Source organism: Podarcis cretensis, assembly GCF_951804945.1.
Source record: "Podarcis cretensis genome assembly, chromosome: 16".
Lineage (NCBI taxonomy): Eukaryota > Metazoa > Chordata > Lepidosauria > Squamata > Lacertidae > Podarcis > Podarcis cretensis.
In genome coordinates, this window is record NC_137186.1 from 40,496,636 (window position 1) to 40,514,124 (window position 17,489).

General features: G+C 42.2%; 1 protein-coding gene across 7 annotated transcripts in view; it reads left to right on the top strand.

Annotated features, from left to right (window-relative positions):
• Positions 1 to 17,489, top strand: part of PITPNM2 (phosphatidylinositol transfer protein membrane associated 2) — a 204,472-nt gene that overhangs the window by 154,364 nt on the left and 32,619 nt on the right. For 3 of the 7 annotated variants that reach the window (XM_079956393.1, XM_079956397.1, XM_079956394.1), the window contains 3 exons: positions 10,064 to 10,239; positions 11,665 to 11,835; positions 15,687 to 15,836. In XM_079956393.1, the coding sequence (XP_079812519.1) occupies positions 10,064 to 10,239; positions 11,665 to 11,835; positions 15,687 to 15,836 (497 nt within the window). The remainder of the gene's footprint in view (positions 1 to 10,063; positions 10,240 to 11,664; positions 11,836 to 15,686; positions 15,837 to 17,489) is intronic. The other 4 variants (XM_079956396.1, XM_079956398.1, XM_079956399.1 and 1 more) reach the window with 2 other exon arrangements.

Sequence of the window (17,489 nt, forward strand, 5' to 3'; positions counted from 1 at the left end):
GACCTATGTCCTGTGCCCATTTAACCATAGCTGATTTCACTGTCTCATCTATTGTATTCCACTTCAACGGCAAGTTATACATTCTTGATAAATTCTTAGTATTGGGTTCTAACAGTTCTGTTTCTAGTTTCGATTTCTCCACCTGGAAACCAATTTTCCTGTCTTGTTTGTAAGCCTCCATTATTTGAAAATAATGGAGCCAATCTCGTACCTTGGACTTTATTTTCTCATAACTTTGTAATTTAAGTTCACCACCTTCTTGTTCTAAAATTTCAGAATATTTCGGCCAATTTGTTCTCATATTAAGTTTCTTTACCTCCTTGGCCTCCATAGGTGAAAGCCACCTGGGAGTTTTATTTTCCAATAAATCTTTATACCGAATCCACACGTTATATAGTGCTTTCTTAACAATATGATTTTTAAAACCCTTATACACTTTAACCTTGTCATACCAAATATATGCATGCCAACCGAAGTTATTATCAAATCCTTCCAAGTCTAAAATGTCTGCGTTTTCAAGAAGTAGCCAATCTTTTAACCAGCAGAAAGCTGCCGATTCGTAGTAGAGTCTTAAGTCCGGCAGGGCAAACCCCCCTCTTTCTTTAGAATCAGTAAGTATCTTGAACTTAATTCTGGGCTTTTTGCCCTGCCAGACAAATTTAGATATATCTTTCTGCCACTTCTTGAAACAGTCCAGTTTATCAACAATTTGTAGTGTCTGAAACAAGAATAACATTCTAGGCAATACATTCATTTTAATTACTGCAATTCGACCTAACAAGGAAAGCTTCAGGTTTGACCATGTTTCTAAATCTTTCTTTATCTCAGTCCAGCACTTATCATAATTGTCCTTAAATAAATTTACATTCTTAGATGTCATGTTAATCCCCAGGTATTTTACACTCTTTGCCACCACTAACCCAGTTTCCTCTTGGAATCTCTCTCTTTCAACATTTGTTAAGTTTTTTTCCAGTACCTTGGTTTTTTGTTTGTTCAACTTAAATCCTGCGACCTGGCCAAATACTTGAATTAGTTCTAGAGCTCTTTTGGTACTAGTGTCTGGCTCTTGCAGGGTCAATACTAAGTCATCTGCAAAGGCCTTCAATTTGTAGTGTCTGGCTCCGACCTGAATCCCTTTTACCAGCTGGTCCCCCCTAATCATATTTAACAGAACCTCCAGGACCGATATAAAAAGTAATGGGGATATTGGGCACCCCTGACATGTCCCTTTTTCTATAGGTAGTTCATCCATAACCACATTATTTACAATTAGCTTTGCCTTTTGCTCAGAATAAATTGCACTTATACCATTTTCAAACTTTTGGCCTACCCCCATCCCATGGAGATTCTTCTTCATAAATTTCCAAGATATATTGTCAAAGGCTTTCTCCGCGTCCACAAAAATTAAAACTGCCTTTGTGTTAATATTCACTGTCAACATTTCTATAATGTCAATTATATTCCTTACATTGGTAGATATATGTCTACCCGGGAGAAAGCCTGCCTGATCTTTATGGATCTCCTCCACCAGCACCTTCTTCAATCTTTTTGCCAAAATGTCTGCAAAAATTTTATAATCCACATTAAGTAATGATATAGGGCGGTAGTTCTTGATCTGTTTTTTATCAGCCTCAGTCTTTGGTATAAGTGTAATGAAAGCTTCTTTCCGCGTCTCTGGTGCCCTTTTCCCCTCTAAAATCTCGTTACAAACCTCCTTAAGCGGCTGTATTATCCAGTCCTTCAAGGCTTTGTAGTATCTGGAGGTTAATCCATCTGGCCCTGGAGATTTCCCCAATTGCATATCTTGAATGGCACCCTCAATTTCTTGTTCAGTTATTTTCTCATTTAGAAGCCGCATACTTTGTTGCGAAATTTTTTGTAATCCATATTTCTTGAGAAATTCTTCCATTTCTCTTTCGTTTTCCGGCCCTTGTGCATAGAGTCTTCTGAAATAACTCTGAAAGCAATTGCTGATCTCATTTGGTTTCGAGATATTCTTTCCATCTACCTCCAAACTTGTGACTGTGTTCAATTTCTGTCTCTTCTTCAATTGCCATGATAGGAGTTTTCCACATTTATCTGCCGATTCGAATGTCTTTTGTCTCATTCGCTTAATTTTCCATTCAATCTCCTGATTCATCAATTCCATATATTGCTTCTGATACAGTTTAATTTCTCTCAAAATCTCATGTGACTTTGGGTTAGATCTCAATTTCTTTTCACTGTCTTTTATCTTTTCCAAAATTTTATCTTTCTTCTCCTGCTGTTTCCTCCTTTTTAAGGAATTCTGTTGTATCAGGAAACCCCTCATCACGGCCTTGCTTGCGTCCCAGATCACTCATTTCTCAATATCTTATCATTCATTCCCTTATTTCCGCGACCTCCTCACACCTCCCTTTTTGTATTCCACTTCTATTAATTTTTTCAGCAATTCCTTTCCATCTTCCTCTATTTTTAATCCTATAATTATCTTAACACATTCTAACCTTATTTTCCCTTATTTTACTCTATTAATCTATTTATCCTTAATTCCTTATAACATTTCTACTAAAGCCATATAACTTCATTCCAACATTTTTCTAACATTCATTAATTTTACAGTATTTCCGTAAATAGTCTTTAAACTTTTTCCAGTCTTCTTCCACCGACTCTTCTCCCTGGTCTCAGATTCTGCCAGTCATTTCCGCCAATTCCATGTAGTCCATCAACTTCATCTGCCATTCTTCCCGGGTGGGTAGATCTTGTGTCTACCAATATTTTGCGATGAGTATTCTTGCTGCTGTTGTTGCATACATAAAAGATGTTCTATCCTTCTTTGGCACCAGTTGGCCAACCATGCCCAGGAGAAAGGCCTCTGGTTTCTTCAGGAAGGTATATTTAAATACCTTTTTCATTTCGTTATAAATCATCTCCCAGAATGTCTTAATCCTTGGGCATGTCCACCAAAGGTGAAAGAATGTACCTTCAATCTCATTACATTTCCAACATTTATTATTGGGCAAATGGTAAATTTTTGCAAGCTTGACTGGTGTCATGTACCACCTGTAAATCATTTTCATTAAGTTTTCTCTTAGGGCATTACATGCCGTAAATTTCATACCTGTGGTCCATAACTGTTCCCAGTCAGCCATCATTATGTTATGTCCAACATCTTGTGCCCATTTAATCATAACTGATTTCACCATTTCATCCTGAGTGTTCCATCTCAGCAACAAGTTATACATTCTTGACAAATGCTTAATTTTTTGATCAAACAATTCTGTTTTCAATTTTGATTTTTCCACCTGGAAGCCAACTTTTTTGTCTGAATTATATGCCTGCATTATTTGGTAATAATGAAGCCAATCTCGCACTTTATTTTTCAATTTTTCAAAGCTCTGCGATTTTATTCTGTCTCCATCTTGTTCGAAAATTTCCCAATATTTCGGCCATTTGGCCTCCATATTGAGTTTTTTCTGTGCCTTCGCTTCCATTGGTGACAACCATCTTGGGGTTTTCTTTTCTAACAAATCCTTATATCTTATCCAAACATTAAACAATGCTTTTCTAACAATGTGATTTTTAAACGCTTTATGTGCTTTTACCTTATCATACCACAAATATGCATGCCAGCCAAATACATTATTAAAACCTTCTAAATCCAACACGTCAGTGTTTTCAAGAAGCAGCCATTCTCTCAGCCAGCAAAAAGCAGCTGATTCATAATATAGTTTAAGGTCTGGCAGGGCAAATCCACCTCTTTCTTTAGCATCGTTTAATATCTTAAATTTTATTCGAGGCTTCTTGCCCTGCCAGACAAATCTAGAAATATCTTTCTGCCACTTCTTGAAACAATCCATCTTATCCAAAATTTGCAATGTTTGAAACAAAAACAACATCCTTGGCAGCACATTCATTTTTATCACAGCAATTCGGCCTAACAATGATAACTTCAAATTTGTCCATATTTCTAAATCCTTTTTCACTTCAGTCCAACATTTTTCATAATTATCTTTAAATAAATTCACATTTTTGGCTGTCATATTAACCCCTAAATATTTCACTTTCTTAACCAATGTTAATCCTGTCTCCTCCTGAAACTTTTCTCTCTCATTCACAGTTAATTTTTTCTCTTAAACCTTAGTTTTCATCTTGTTCAACTTAAAGCCTGCTACCTGTCCAAATTCTTGAATCAGTTCCAATACCCTTTTAGTACTAGATTCTGGCTCCTGTAAAGTCAACACTAAGTCATCAGCAAATGCTTTCAGTTTGTACTGTTTAACTCCCACTTGTATACCTTTAACCTCTTGGTCCTTTCTAATCATATTTAACAAAACCTCAAGGACTGATATAAAGAGCAATGGAGAGATTGGGCAACCTTGTTGTGTCCCTTTCTCAATCTTGAATTCTTCTGTCACCACATTGTTCACAATTAGTTTTGCCTTTTGTTCTGAGTAAATTGCACCTATACCATTTTCAAAACCTTGGCCTACCCCCATCCCCTGTAGATTCTTCTTCATAAAACTCCATGAGATGTTGTCAAAGGCTTTCTCTGCATCCACAAATATCAAAACTGCCTTGGTATTGATATTCACTTGTAATTTTTCTAGAATATTAATTATATTCCTCGTGTTATCAGACAAGTGTCTGCCCGGGAGAAAGCCCGCTTGGTCTTTATGGATTTCTTCTACTAGAACCTTTTTTAGTCTTTTAGCCAAGATGTCTGCAAAATTTTTGTAATCCACATTGAGCAGCGATATGGGGCGGTAGTTCTTAAGCTGTGTCTTTTCAGTCTCTGTTTTTGGTATAAGTGTAATATAAGCTTCCTTCCACGACTCTGGTGCCTTTCTCCCTTCCAAAATTTCGTTACAGACTTCCTTCAATGGCTGTATTAGCCATTCTTTCAAAGATCTGTAATATCTTGAAGTCAAACCATCTGGTCCTGGAGATTTACCTAATTGCATATTCTGGATGGCCCCTTCCACCTCCTGATCCGTTATTTTATAATTCAACATTAGCTGTTTTTCCGGATAAATTTTGTGTAGTCCGTTTATTTTCAGAAATTGATCAATGTCTATTTCTTTCTGCTTCTCCTGTGTATAGAGTTGTTTGAAATATCTCTGAAAACACTTCCTGATCTCCACTGGGTTCTGTATATTCTTTCCTTCCACATCCAAATTCGTAATAGTATTTAGTTTTTGTCTTTTTTTCATTTGCCAGGCCAATATTTTTCCACACTTATTTGCCGATTCAAATGTCTTTTGCCTCATCTGTTTGATATTCCATTCTATTTCCTGATTCATCAGCTTTGTATATTGTACTTGGTATAACTTTATCTCTTTCAGAATCTCCTGTGACTTTGGTTTTGCTCTCAGTTTCTTCTCTCCTTCCTCTATTTCCCAAGATTTTATCCTTTTTTTCATTCTGAGTTCTCTTCTTAATTGCATTCTGTTGTATTAGGAATCCCCTCATAACCGCTTTGCTTGCGTCCCAAATTACTCTTTTTTCCACTGTAGTATTCATATTTATTTCAAAATAGTCTCTTAGAGTTTTTTGGGCCTTCTTGGTCACCTCTTCATTCCTAAACAAGGTATCGTTCATCCTCCATCTAAAGGAACCAGTTGGCATCAATTTCATTTCCATCTTCACAGCATTATGGTCAGAACAGGTTTTGGGGCAGATCTCCACTTTACTGATCTTCGGAACCAATCCCCTAGTTACCCAAATTTGATCAATTCATGTCCATGTCATTTTAGCCTCGGAGAAGAAAGTTCCCTCTCTTCCCATCGGGTTCTTCACTCTCCAGATGTCAACTAAATCCATATTATTAGTCATGTCAAAGAAAGTTTTAGGTAGTCTGCCATCTTTGTTGACTACCTGTCTCTGTGCCTTGTCCATATTTGTAGACACCACTCCATTCATATCTCCCATCAGGATCATGTTGTAGTCCATATAATCCATCAAAGACTCATGTAGCTTCTTAAAGAACTCCGATTTGCCTTCATTTGGCGCATAAATACCTACAATTAGGAATTTCTCTCCTTGTGATTGAATTTCAATTGCAATAAATCCTCCTTGGTCATCTTTAAATATGAATTTCGGTGATAGGCTCTCCTTTGCATAAAGGACCACTCCTCTTTTTTTAACTATCTGATGAAATAAATTCTTGGCCCAATCTTTTATTACTCAATATCTTCCTATCTAGCCTTATCACATGTGTTTCTTGTAAACAAATCAAGTCCAAATGTTATTTTTTCAATAAATGAAAGACTCTCCACCTTTTTTCCAAGGAATTCAGTCCATTCTCATTCCAGCTCGAAATCTGCAACGCCATCATGTATTTACGCTGATATTCCTCCAACTGCACCCAGTGCTTGTTCTTCTTCTGTTGGTGGTGGTGGTGGCACGTTCACTGGCAAATCCAGTCCAAAGGATAGTGTTGATATATCCAATATTCCCCTATTTGGTGATCCTCTATCCAATGCTCTTTGCTCTGATCCTCTATCTGGTGATCTTCTATCCGTTGCTCTTGACTCTTTTCCAAGTCCTTTCTGCAGATCTTCTTCGTATTTATCCAAAAACTTTACTTTATCGTCTACTGATCTTATTTTTATTTTCCTTCCTTTGAAGCTGAAAGATAGACCTTGGGGAAACCCCCACCTAAAGATAATTTTGTTCCTTTTCAGCAGGGCAACCAGATCTCTGTAGTTATACCTTAGATCCAGAAGATATTTCGGGATGTCTTTAAAAATTTCCACTCTTGACCGTTGTACTTCTAGGTTCTTCTGATAATGCCAGCCCAAAATTCTATCTCTCTCTTCTTTCGTTCGAAGGGTAATCAAGCAATCTCTTATTCTGTTCTTCTCTTTTTTCCCTCCTCTTCCAAGTCTAAAAGCCCTCACAATTCTAAACTCTCCTTGGCCCAAGTCCAAGTCCCAGAAGTCAGCAAATTCCAGTGTGAGAAAATCTGTCAAACTTTCCTTCTCAAATTCAGGTAGGGCTCTGATCCTCAGATTCGTCTGTTTTTCTTTAAGTTCAATCATAGCAGGCATCAGCTTATGTTCCTCAAGTTGCCTCTGTAGGGCTGGGACTCTCTCTGCCTCAAGTTCTGTTACTTTACATTCAGCAGCAACAGCTTTCTCCTTGGATTCTTCCGCAGTCTGCCGTATCAAAATAGATTCCTGTATCAATTTCTGGATAGCTTCTGTGTTGATATTCACCTTTTGTCCCAGATTATTTATACTTTCTGTATTTAAGTCAATTTAAGTAGTTGCAGCATCCACTTTCACATTTATCCACTTGATCTTAGCCAAAAGGCCGAGAAGCGATCACTTTCACATTTATCGCATCTGTTTTCTTGTTAAGCTGTTCCAATGAATCATTTATCTTACTTAATGCAATCGCCAAGGCTTCTTCTGTCAACATTCCTCTTGATTTTGAGTGAACTGATATGGAAGCAGCCGCAGAAGGAGCAGGGAGACCTGGTGTTGAGCCTCTCCTGGGTTGCTGCAAAGTCCTCCCAGACCTTAATGTTTTTTCTGTGGTTTGCTGGTCTGTTTTTTCCTTTCCATTTGCCATAACACTTAAAAATTCAAGGTCAGTCCCAGAGTCTCACAATTTTTTATCTTGCAGCTGGAAATTCCCCTAGCCCAGCTCAAAAAACAACCAATTTCAAAAACTTCCACTAGGGGGAAACAGTTTCTATTTATATTAATCAATATATCAGTCAATAGTGTCCCCTTTTAAGCACAGTTCAAGAAATCCAAAGTTAGTATCAATTTTCAGTTACTTTTACTCCTTTTTAAAAAACAACCGGAGACAGTAGAAACAATGTATTTCACTTGTAGCTAACTGTCAAAAAACGTTCTAAGCGCTGTCAGTGTATATTCCAAAAGACATCAGTCCTGCTAGCAGCCCATTTCCAGGGTCTGAGCGGCGGTATTTTAACACTCTTCACTCTCTCCTGCAGGCGTATTTAGTCCTCAACTTCCCCCCCTCTTCTCCTGCCTCCAAGGGGGGGATTTAATGTTCTTTACAGATGGAAATTCAGTCTTTTACAATAGGCTTTCCAAGACTTCAGCTTGCAGCCTCATTGCTTCAGTCTATTTACAAAAGGGGAAGGCGGACTTCCTGTATTGAAACTCCCCATTACGATATCAAATTAAACTTTTAAAAATCCAGTTCTCCCGCCTCAGCTCTACTCACGGGTAGTTACTTTAAAGCCAAATTGTCCACAGGAAAAAGTCAGCGCTCTCCGGCAACAGCTATGTGGCTTCGCTCCGTGGAAGAAGCAGTCGATTCGAAGCGCCGCTCACCTCACGTCGCTCCGGACCCCTGAAACCGGGTTTCCCCGCGAGTAAGGGAGGCGCAAAAGGTGCCCGCCGAATCCCACACTCACAGGCTTCTCCCGCCTGTGATTTTTTGCGGGTCTCCGCCTTCGCCGTGGCGGCCAGACCCAATTCCCACGGGGCAAATTCCTCCCGATCAGAGGAATTCCGCCATTACCGGAGGCACCAACCCGGAAGTCGGCCTCAAATGCACTTTTCATGGAGTACACTGGCTGGGTCTTCTCAATTGTCCCATGTGCAAAGGAGGAGCACTGTAGAATATCCCTGATTCTCTCCTGCATCTGTACATTGCAAGGGAAGATTGGTGGCAGTGGGCAAGTTGTCTTTCAACTCAGTAGCTTTGTGCATTGTCAGTAACCTGCTACCACAGCACTCTGGGGTGCCCGACAGAACAGTTTGGAAGCCACTTTATTAAAGCACAAGTTTCCAGCAGCCTGCAGCAGAGTGGCAAAGGCAGCAGTGGTTTGTGGCATTCCTGGCGGATGGGAGACCCAGCTGAGACCCAGCTATGTCACAGAGGCAGAAGTGCTTGATCAAAAGTCCTGCTATAACTCTGTTAATGTGAAGGGGAGTGATTTGCTCTCCTGACCTTGGTGGGCTGTGGGCAGGATGCGTAGTGTGACATATAATCGATCATATGAGCTGCACAAGGCTTCATATTACACGTGCTATAAATCTGTGAGTTGATGCATATACATTTTGAGCTGGTCGATGAGACAGAGGCAGCATGCAAAGATGCAAGACTCCCTTCCTACCAATTGTGATCTTTCTATTTCTCTTTCCTCTCTTATTGTTTCTTTTCTTTTTCTTTTCTCCTTGTTTAATCCCTTAACACTTGTGTCTCAACAACTTCTTTGAGGAAGAAATAGGTAAGCACCATTCACAGCTTTCCATAATGTAGAGAAATCTAGAACATTGGAGGACCACATGTGGGGAAAAAGGGGGACTCTTGGGCTCTAATCCTCTGCATATTTACTTGGGAGCAAGCAGCAATAAACACATTGGCATTGACTTTCAAGTAAGCATGCAGAGGAATATACAGTAGAATACATTTTAAAAAGATAATGTTATTTTGGACCAACTGACTGCTTAGATGTTCTGCAAACTTTCAAACCTACTATGATTCCCCCCCCCCCCACCATGAATGTCAGGAGAAATGAAAACAGCTTTTCTCCAAAATGTTTAGACTGGGGTGGAGGGTGGAGACAGTACAGTTCAAAGGGTTATAAATGAATGGAAAAGCTAGTTGGGCCACATAGTACATCATTTTTATGTCTCTTACATTCTGTGGGATCAATATGGCTGCAACACCTGGTGTTTATATGAACAAACAGTGATACTTCCCTTCATGACGTCTGGAAAGAGGACTGAGGTGTTTTTTGTTTTTTGTTTTTAAAGCAGCCTGGGTACCATGTTTCATTTTGTTTTGCTGTTTTGCTGCTAGAAACAACTTCACAGCGAATCCTACATGATGTACAGCATCTTGCATAATGTTGGCACAAAATAATTCTTACATTGTGTTAAATGTTCTTCCACCAATTTAAGTGTCCGCAGTCCAGCACTGAATCTACAGTTGTCCAAACAAACATGTTTCCTTATGAGCATCATCCTGTGTGTTCAGAACTCTTAAGAACAGCATGCAACATTAACCACAGCATGATACGCATCCATGGTTGTCTGTCTTGTAGTTTTGCTTTCTTCGCTGTTGCTTACAGTCTGTTTTCACCTCTCTCCAGTTTACATTCTAGCGCTCTAAAAAACTATGCGGGATCAAGGACATCAAGCAGTTCCACTGTGCTGGATGGAGGAAATCTTGGGAAATTTGAGTTTGAGATCACAGACTTCTTCCTGTTTGGATCTCCTTTGGGGCTGGTCCTCGCATTGCGAAAAACCGTCATTCCAACTCTTGACAGTAAGTTTTCGTGTTGGGTAAAGGGGTATTTCAAAATGCTTGCAAAATATTTGTACATACTTGTAAAATAATTGTTAAAAGGTTTTGTGAGCAAAGACGCAAATATGGAAAACTCAAACTATAAAGCAGACAAATGTACGGTTTTTAGAGCGGTGAAGTTATTTTGGAAGCACTGTAACTACTTCCGATTGTATCTTTTTCTCTCTGTGGCTGAGTTCTGAAGAATAATGAGCTGTGTAAATGTTCAGCAAACCTGCTTTGGCTAGTGTCCATGATGTCACCATGGCACCCACCTCAAACCCTTGAGCATCTCAACTCTTCAAAGTGCTTCCATTTTAAAAGGGTGATAAATGAGATATGGCACTTAAAAATTATTCTAAGGCAGGCAGTTTGCATAAATAATGAGGGGCGGTGGAGTAAGATTGATTACCAACCCTGAGTTTGCTTGGTGGAACATAGACTTCTTGTGCAAATTGCTAAGCCAGACCTACACCATAAGTGCAGAATCCACTGGGAATTCTCTTTCAGTGTTAGGTCCATCTTCATGGGAACATATGGCACTGCCTTATACTGACATTGACTGGCAGTGGCTTCCAGGGCTTCCAAGCCCTGCCTGGAGGTGCTGGAATTGAATCCAGGAGCTGCTGCATGCAAAGCAGATGGTCTCCCAGTGGGATACAACCCTTCCCCTCCGTAATAAGCAACTGTTTGATTTATTAAATGAAATGTTGGTTATGCAGTTACTTCATAATGCTTTAGGACTATGCAATAAACAGTATGACCAGGGCTTAGTAAAAACTGTGCACATAAATATCAGCTGACTTAAATATTACTTACATGTTGTGATTTGACAAGCTGACCAATAATACTTTGTTTTTATTTACTTAGCAAAAAAAAATTCTGTATTGCCAACATTAAGAAAAATATTGTGTCAGTAAGCAGCATCATAGTGTCTATGTCCAGGGAATACACAGGCATACCTCATTTCATTGCACCTCGCTTTACTGTGTTTCACAGATATTTCTCCTTACGAGGATGTGGGTGCAATTGCAGGCAGTCTGGCTGCTTCCAGGGGAAGGAATCCCACTGCCCCTCTTCTGGCCATGGGAGTGGAGGGCTGAAGCTGGATTTTTCCCTTCCCTCCCTGGCAGCCAGGGGTGGGGGGCAGTCTGACTTAAAAGACTACAGTATAGTGTAATCATAACTTTTCTATGCACTGGGAAACAAAAAAAAGTTGTGTGGCTCTCTTTATTGCAATATTCGCTTTATTGCGGTGATCTGGAACCGAACTCGCAATATCTTTGAGGTATGCCTGCATAAACAGCCAATGTTGTCAATGTGGTGAGATCAGCAGTAAGATGGTAGTCTCCAGCTTTAATATCTTGTCTGTATCTTCCACCGCACCTTCCCCTCTCTATTGCTCAGTCTTCCAGTTGAGACCAGCCTGTCAGCAAGTCTATAACCTGTTCCACCCTGCAGACCCGTCGGCCTCACGCTTGGAACCTCTTCTGGAAAAGAAGTTCCACATTTTACCACCCTTTAATGTCCCACGCTACCAGAGGTTTCCTCTCGGTGATGGCAATTCGGCCCTCCTGGGTAAGTCAGCTTTTTGATTCCAAAAGCCAAAAGGCATCTATGGCCACACTGAAGTGATAAGCCACTTCGGCATTCAGGTTGCGGAGGCACATGAGTGAAAATCCTTCCACGTAGAAAGCCAGTGAGTCAGGAAGAAGGTTGGGCTAAGACCTCCCTTCCCTCCAACATCTAGTTTTCCAAGTGGAGGGGATTTTAGTGTATTGAAAAAGTATTTAATCATGGGCACCCTTGTCTGCTGTTTGAAGTGGTATACCTCATGCACTGGTTTCTCACCTCTGGAAGAACTCAGTCTAAGATGGAACACACAGTTACGGAGACCAACAGGCATTTTGGTTGTAGGAGCAGTGTTTGAGTTAGCATTAGAGCTGCTGGGTTGAATATGCCTGGCTCTAGGCCACCTCACTGGATTCTGCAGACCCGCCTTCTTACCCAAGAAGTGTGTGATCTGGCTTTGTTGACTCAGTGCTGAGGGAGGGGCACTTTGCAAAGTTCAGAGCTCCTCCCCTCTCCCACCATGAGCCCACAGGTATAGAGCAAAAGAATCCCAGCTGATGCAGGGTGGGTGGGTGTGTTTTCGCTACAAGTTTAAGCCTCTCCCAAACCTATTTTGCTGACATGAGTCATGATAATTTCCCAACCAAGTAGCCTGAGAAATGTGGTTTTGAGATGGAGATAAGATAGAGTTGCTAGCACCCTCCCAAACTACAATTCCAATAGTTTTTTGGGGGAAAACATTTACATTTTTCAATGTGTTCTGTTGCTTGTTGGAGTCCTTCCAGATTGGGTTGTTTGGTTCTTTTGCGGCTGTATTCTGCACCAATAATTATTGATGCAATAACAGTGCTTTAATGGTGGACTGTATCTGATGGTCTTCACATTATTCCACTCATCTTAGCTGTTCTGTGATGCTCCCCGAACCTTACCACATTGCTGCCTGCTGGAGGAGCAGGACAAATAATAAACTGGAACATTTGTGGTATAAAAAGCCCTAAGTCTCAGAGGTCTACCTTTTTCATCATGACCCAGTCCCACTGGAATCTCTTCATATTTAGCAACAACCCCCCCCCCATATATATATATATATATATATATATATATATATATATATATATTCTCTGCACTACTGAAATCTAGAAATGTGCCTTGTTGAGCAAGGAGAGTGGGTGATTCTGATACCTTGAACTTTACTTAGAAGTAAAGTGCATTGATGTCTATTGAATTTTTTCCAAGTGAGCATGCTTTAGTTCATAACCCAAAGACACCAAAATTGCATGCCACCATGTGCCCTAATTTTGTTCCACATGGCACAGGCAAGTACAGATGTGAATAACCCTGACTTGAACATTCCTTGTGGTCTAAGTATATGTGATGTCAGCAGATCTATGTTACAGAATTCTGGTCGCAGCTGAACAGGTATATAAGAGTTTGAAGTCATTTCATGTGGAGGAGCGTGTGAAAGAGGGTGCTGAACCCTTTCCCCACACCACACTCCCACCCCCTTGAAACTACTCCCCATCCCTTGTTTGTCTCCCATTTAAACTCTGACTGGGGAAAAGCCTCACTAGGGGCTAATAACAGTAATAATAATTAAGAATGATTTATTATTTTTATTTATATGCAACCCATCTGACTGGGTTGCTCCAGCCACTTTGGGCAGCTTCCAACAAATTATAAAGCCATAATAAAATATCAAACATTAAAAACTTCCCTGTACAGGACTGCCTTCAGATATCTTCTGATTGGGGGGGGGGCGTTCCACAGGGCAGGCATGACTATCAAGAATGTCCTCTGCTTAGTTCCCTGTAACCTCACTTCTCACACTGAGGGAACTACCAGAAGGCCCTCGAAGCTGGATCCCAGTGTCTAGGCCTAACAACGGTGGTGGAGACGCTTCATCAGGTACAGAGCCTTAGCCAACTAAGACTTTTAAAGGTCATCATCAACACTATGAATCGTGCTTGGAAACATATTGGGAGCCAATGTAGATTGTTTAGGACAGGTGTTATATGGTCCCTGTGACTGCTCTCAGTCACCAGTCTGGCAGCCCCATTCTGGATTAGTTGTAGTTTCCAAATCACCTTCAAAGGTATCCCCACGCAGAGTGCATTGCAGTAGACCATGTGAGAGATAACCGGAACGTCTACCACTCTGGCAAGACAGTACACAGGCAGATACCTCAGCCTGCATACCAGATGGAGCTGTTAGACAGCTGCCCTGGACACAAAATTAACCTGCCCCTCCATGGACAGCTGTGAATACAAAATGACCCCCAGCCTGTGCGCCTGGTCTTTGGGGGCACAGTTACCCCATTCAGGTCCAGGGAGTCCCCCCACCTGCCCACCCACTGTCCCCTAGAAACAGTACTTCTGTTGGGGTTCAGCCTCAATCCATTGATCACCATCCACCCCCCAGACACCTCCAGACACCCACACAGGAAGTTCACTGCCTTCAGTGGTTCCAATTTAAATGAAAGGTAGAGCTGGGTATCATCCACATGTTGGTGAACACCCAGCCCAACCCCCCAATGATCTCTTCCAGTGGTTTCATATGATGAAAAGCATGGGGGAGAGGACAGAGTCCCGAGGCACCCCACAAGTGAGCACCCAGAGGACCAAACACTCATCCCTCACCACTAGTTTCTTGACATGCCCCAGGAGGAAGAAGTGGAACCACTGCATAACAGTGCCCCTAACTCCCAGCCCTCTTAGACAGTCCAGGAGGATACTGTAGTCGATAGTATCAGAAGCTGCTGAGAGATGCAGCAGACCTAGCAAACAGCTTTCACCTCTGTCCCTACCTAGCCTGCAAGAGATCATTGAACAGCACAACCAAGGCAGTTTCAGTCCTATGGTGGGACCTGAAACCCGATTGGAAGAGGTCCAAATAGTCTGCATCCTCCAGATGTGCCTGGAGTTGTTCCATGACCACCCACTCAATCACCTTGCCCAGGAATGGAATATTTGAGACTTGGTGATAATTGGCCATGGTGGCCAGTTCCAAAGATGTTTTTTTAAGAGGCAGTTCAATAACCACCTCTTTAAGGGGTTCCAGGAAGACTCACCCACACTCTACCACTCCACAGAGCCCATTGCCCAGCCCTTTCTGGCTCGCTTTTGTGGGCCAGGATGGGCAAGGGTCAATAAGACTCATTCAAGCAGCCTGGCCAGGTTGAAATTGATCCCATGAACGTGACAGAGTGCTGGCACCCTCCCACCCCAGCCCTGCCCCACTGTGAAGTCTGCCTCCTTCCAAATTTGAGCGATTTTATCTGCAAATGACTTTGCTTTGTCTGCTTATTCATACTTCCTCTTGTCCTGCTCTTTTCCCCAGGGAAAACTGCTCTTTAGTGCTCAATTGAAGCAAACAGCAATCAGGTTTTCCATGGGCTGCCATTTATTCCAGTTTAGAGCTAAAGAGCAGGTTTCCCTGGGAATGGAGCAGGACAAGGGGGAAACCGCTTGGACCCATGCCTAGAAAAGTGGATCAAGCAGAAAACTGCTTGGAAGTGTGCTTTCTAGGCACAGGACAAGCAGAAATGTGAGCAAGCCCTAGGTGAAGTAGGTATGAAAAGGTGCTGAAATCTCTTATTTCTGGCAGGGAGAAGTGGTTCAGCACCCCTTCCTGATTCTCCGCTGTAAGCCACTAGCACCCCACCCTCTTAACACCTGTTCAGAGCTGACCACCATCACATCTACCTTAGAGCCCTTGGTTTTCTTTCCTGTGTCTGAATTCCTTTAGGCAAGGTCCTGAGCTGTTGTTGACATCAATTGTGAGGTCTCTTGTTGTTACACTTTCTGTGGTTTGTTGTTGTTGTTTTGCCCCTATTTGTTTTCTTCCTCATCTGCTTCTAGTTGAAACAGTCCAGAGCAACCCTGTCCTCCTCGTAGAAAGCAGCCCACTGGTTGCTCTCCAGAACCACGACAGCTTCATGGAAACCAGTATCCCTGTTCCCATCCTGAATTGGCAAGATATTTCCAGTAAAAATTCTGGATTTGCTGAGTGTGTGTAACGTGCCCTTCTCCCTCCCCATACTGTCTTGTGACATATATTCTTGGGATTGTGGGTGATGCTTGATAAACAGCTGGTTCCCCGCCCCTAAGGATCATGAAAGCTTTCCCTACTGCCTCAGTGGCCAGGTTGATTCCCCCAGGACAAAATTAGCAGAGGCAGGGACGGTATTCTTTCAGAGGACCAACTACCTGTACAGAATGTTGGAGTTACACAGAATTTTTCAGATATGGTGCACACAGCAGAAATGGGAAATAAGCAAATACAAAAACAGGTAGCAATTTTATGTTTAAAATTGGGAGTAATATTCCCTGCCCCTTTTTAATTTTTTATTTTGGACACTGGTACCTGAAGAAGAACTCTGTGTTGCTCAAAAGTTCACCTCCAGCACCTTTAGCATTAGTGCATAGGCACTACATCATCATGGGACGCAGGTGGCGCTGTGGGTTAAAGCCTCAGTGCCTAGGACTTGCCGATCGAAAGGTCGGCGGTTCGAATCCCTGCGGCGGGGTGCGCTCCCGCTGCTCGGTCCCAGCGCCTGCCAACCTAGCAGTTCGAAAGCACCTCCGGGTGCAAGTAGATAAATAGGGACCGCTTACCAGCGGGAAGGTAAACGGCGTTTCCGTGTGCGGCTCTGGCTCGCCAGAGCAGCGATGTCACGCTGGCCACGTGACCCGGAAGTGTCTCCGGACAGCGCTGGCCCCTGGCCTCTTAAGTGAGATGGGCGCACAACCCCAGAGTCTGTCAAGACTGGCCCCTACGGGCAGGGGTACCTTTACCTTTACCTTTACTACATCATCTGTTTGGTATACCTCCCTTTCTGATAAGTGACAAGCAAGCAAAGCAACCCTCTTTTCTCCCCTTGGCCACGCATGCCTGATTCTGCAGGGGTGGAGGTACACACTGTGCGCAAGGTGATGCCCACTGAGCCGAGAAGAACCAATTCACACCTCCACCTCTGCTTGGAGAGTTTTAAAAAATCCTTTGCTTGCATTCAGCCTAGCTCACGCAGACAAGCTTGTCCAAGGTGCTCAACACAAATGTATAGGCTTGCAGTTTTTCATGCTGCCGCTCAGTCCACTTTGGAGGGGTTTGCGTGTGGTTAGGTGCAAAGTTGCAGACTGATGTTCACAGTGATGAGACATTTTCTATCTGGGCAGGAGGAACCAAGTGACCCACTGCAAGAGGCAAGGGAGGTCGTGTGATGCTACAACAGCAAAAAAGGAGAAGGTGAAAATCCCAGTGACTCAGCATTTAGCTGACTCATTATCCAGCCTGCAGTGCTAGCGGAAGGAAGAGATTCCTCTCTGCACTCCTAGTTCATTTCCACTGCTAGGTCTAGGAACTGAGAATTCGTGACTTTGCGTTAAATGTTTCTGATTAGGGTGGCCATCTGCCCTACTTTACACAGGACAGTTCTCTATTTGAAGGGCTTGCCTGCCCAATCCAGCTCAAAGATAAAGAGCCCTAAGAAGGGAGAGCAGCAGAGGGAACCTTGAAGTTGCCCATCAAAAAAATAGCAGCACTGTCTTCTCTACTAGGATGCAGTGGTACTTTAGTCACTATTTCTGAATTTGCATCTGTATATATAAATTAGCATATACAAATTTTATCCACCTGGCATTGGATTCCAAGTGTTCCCCCTG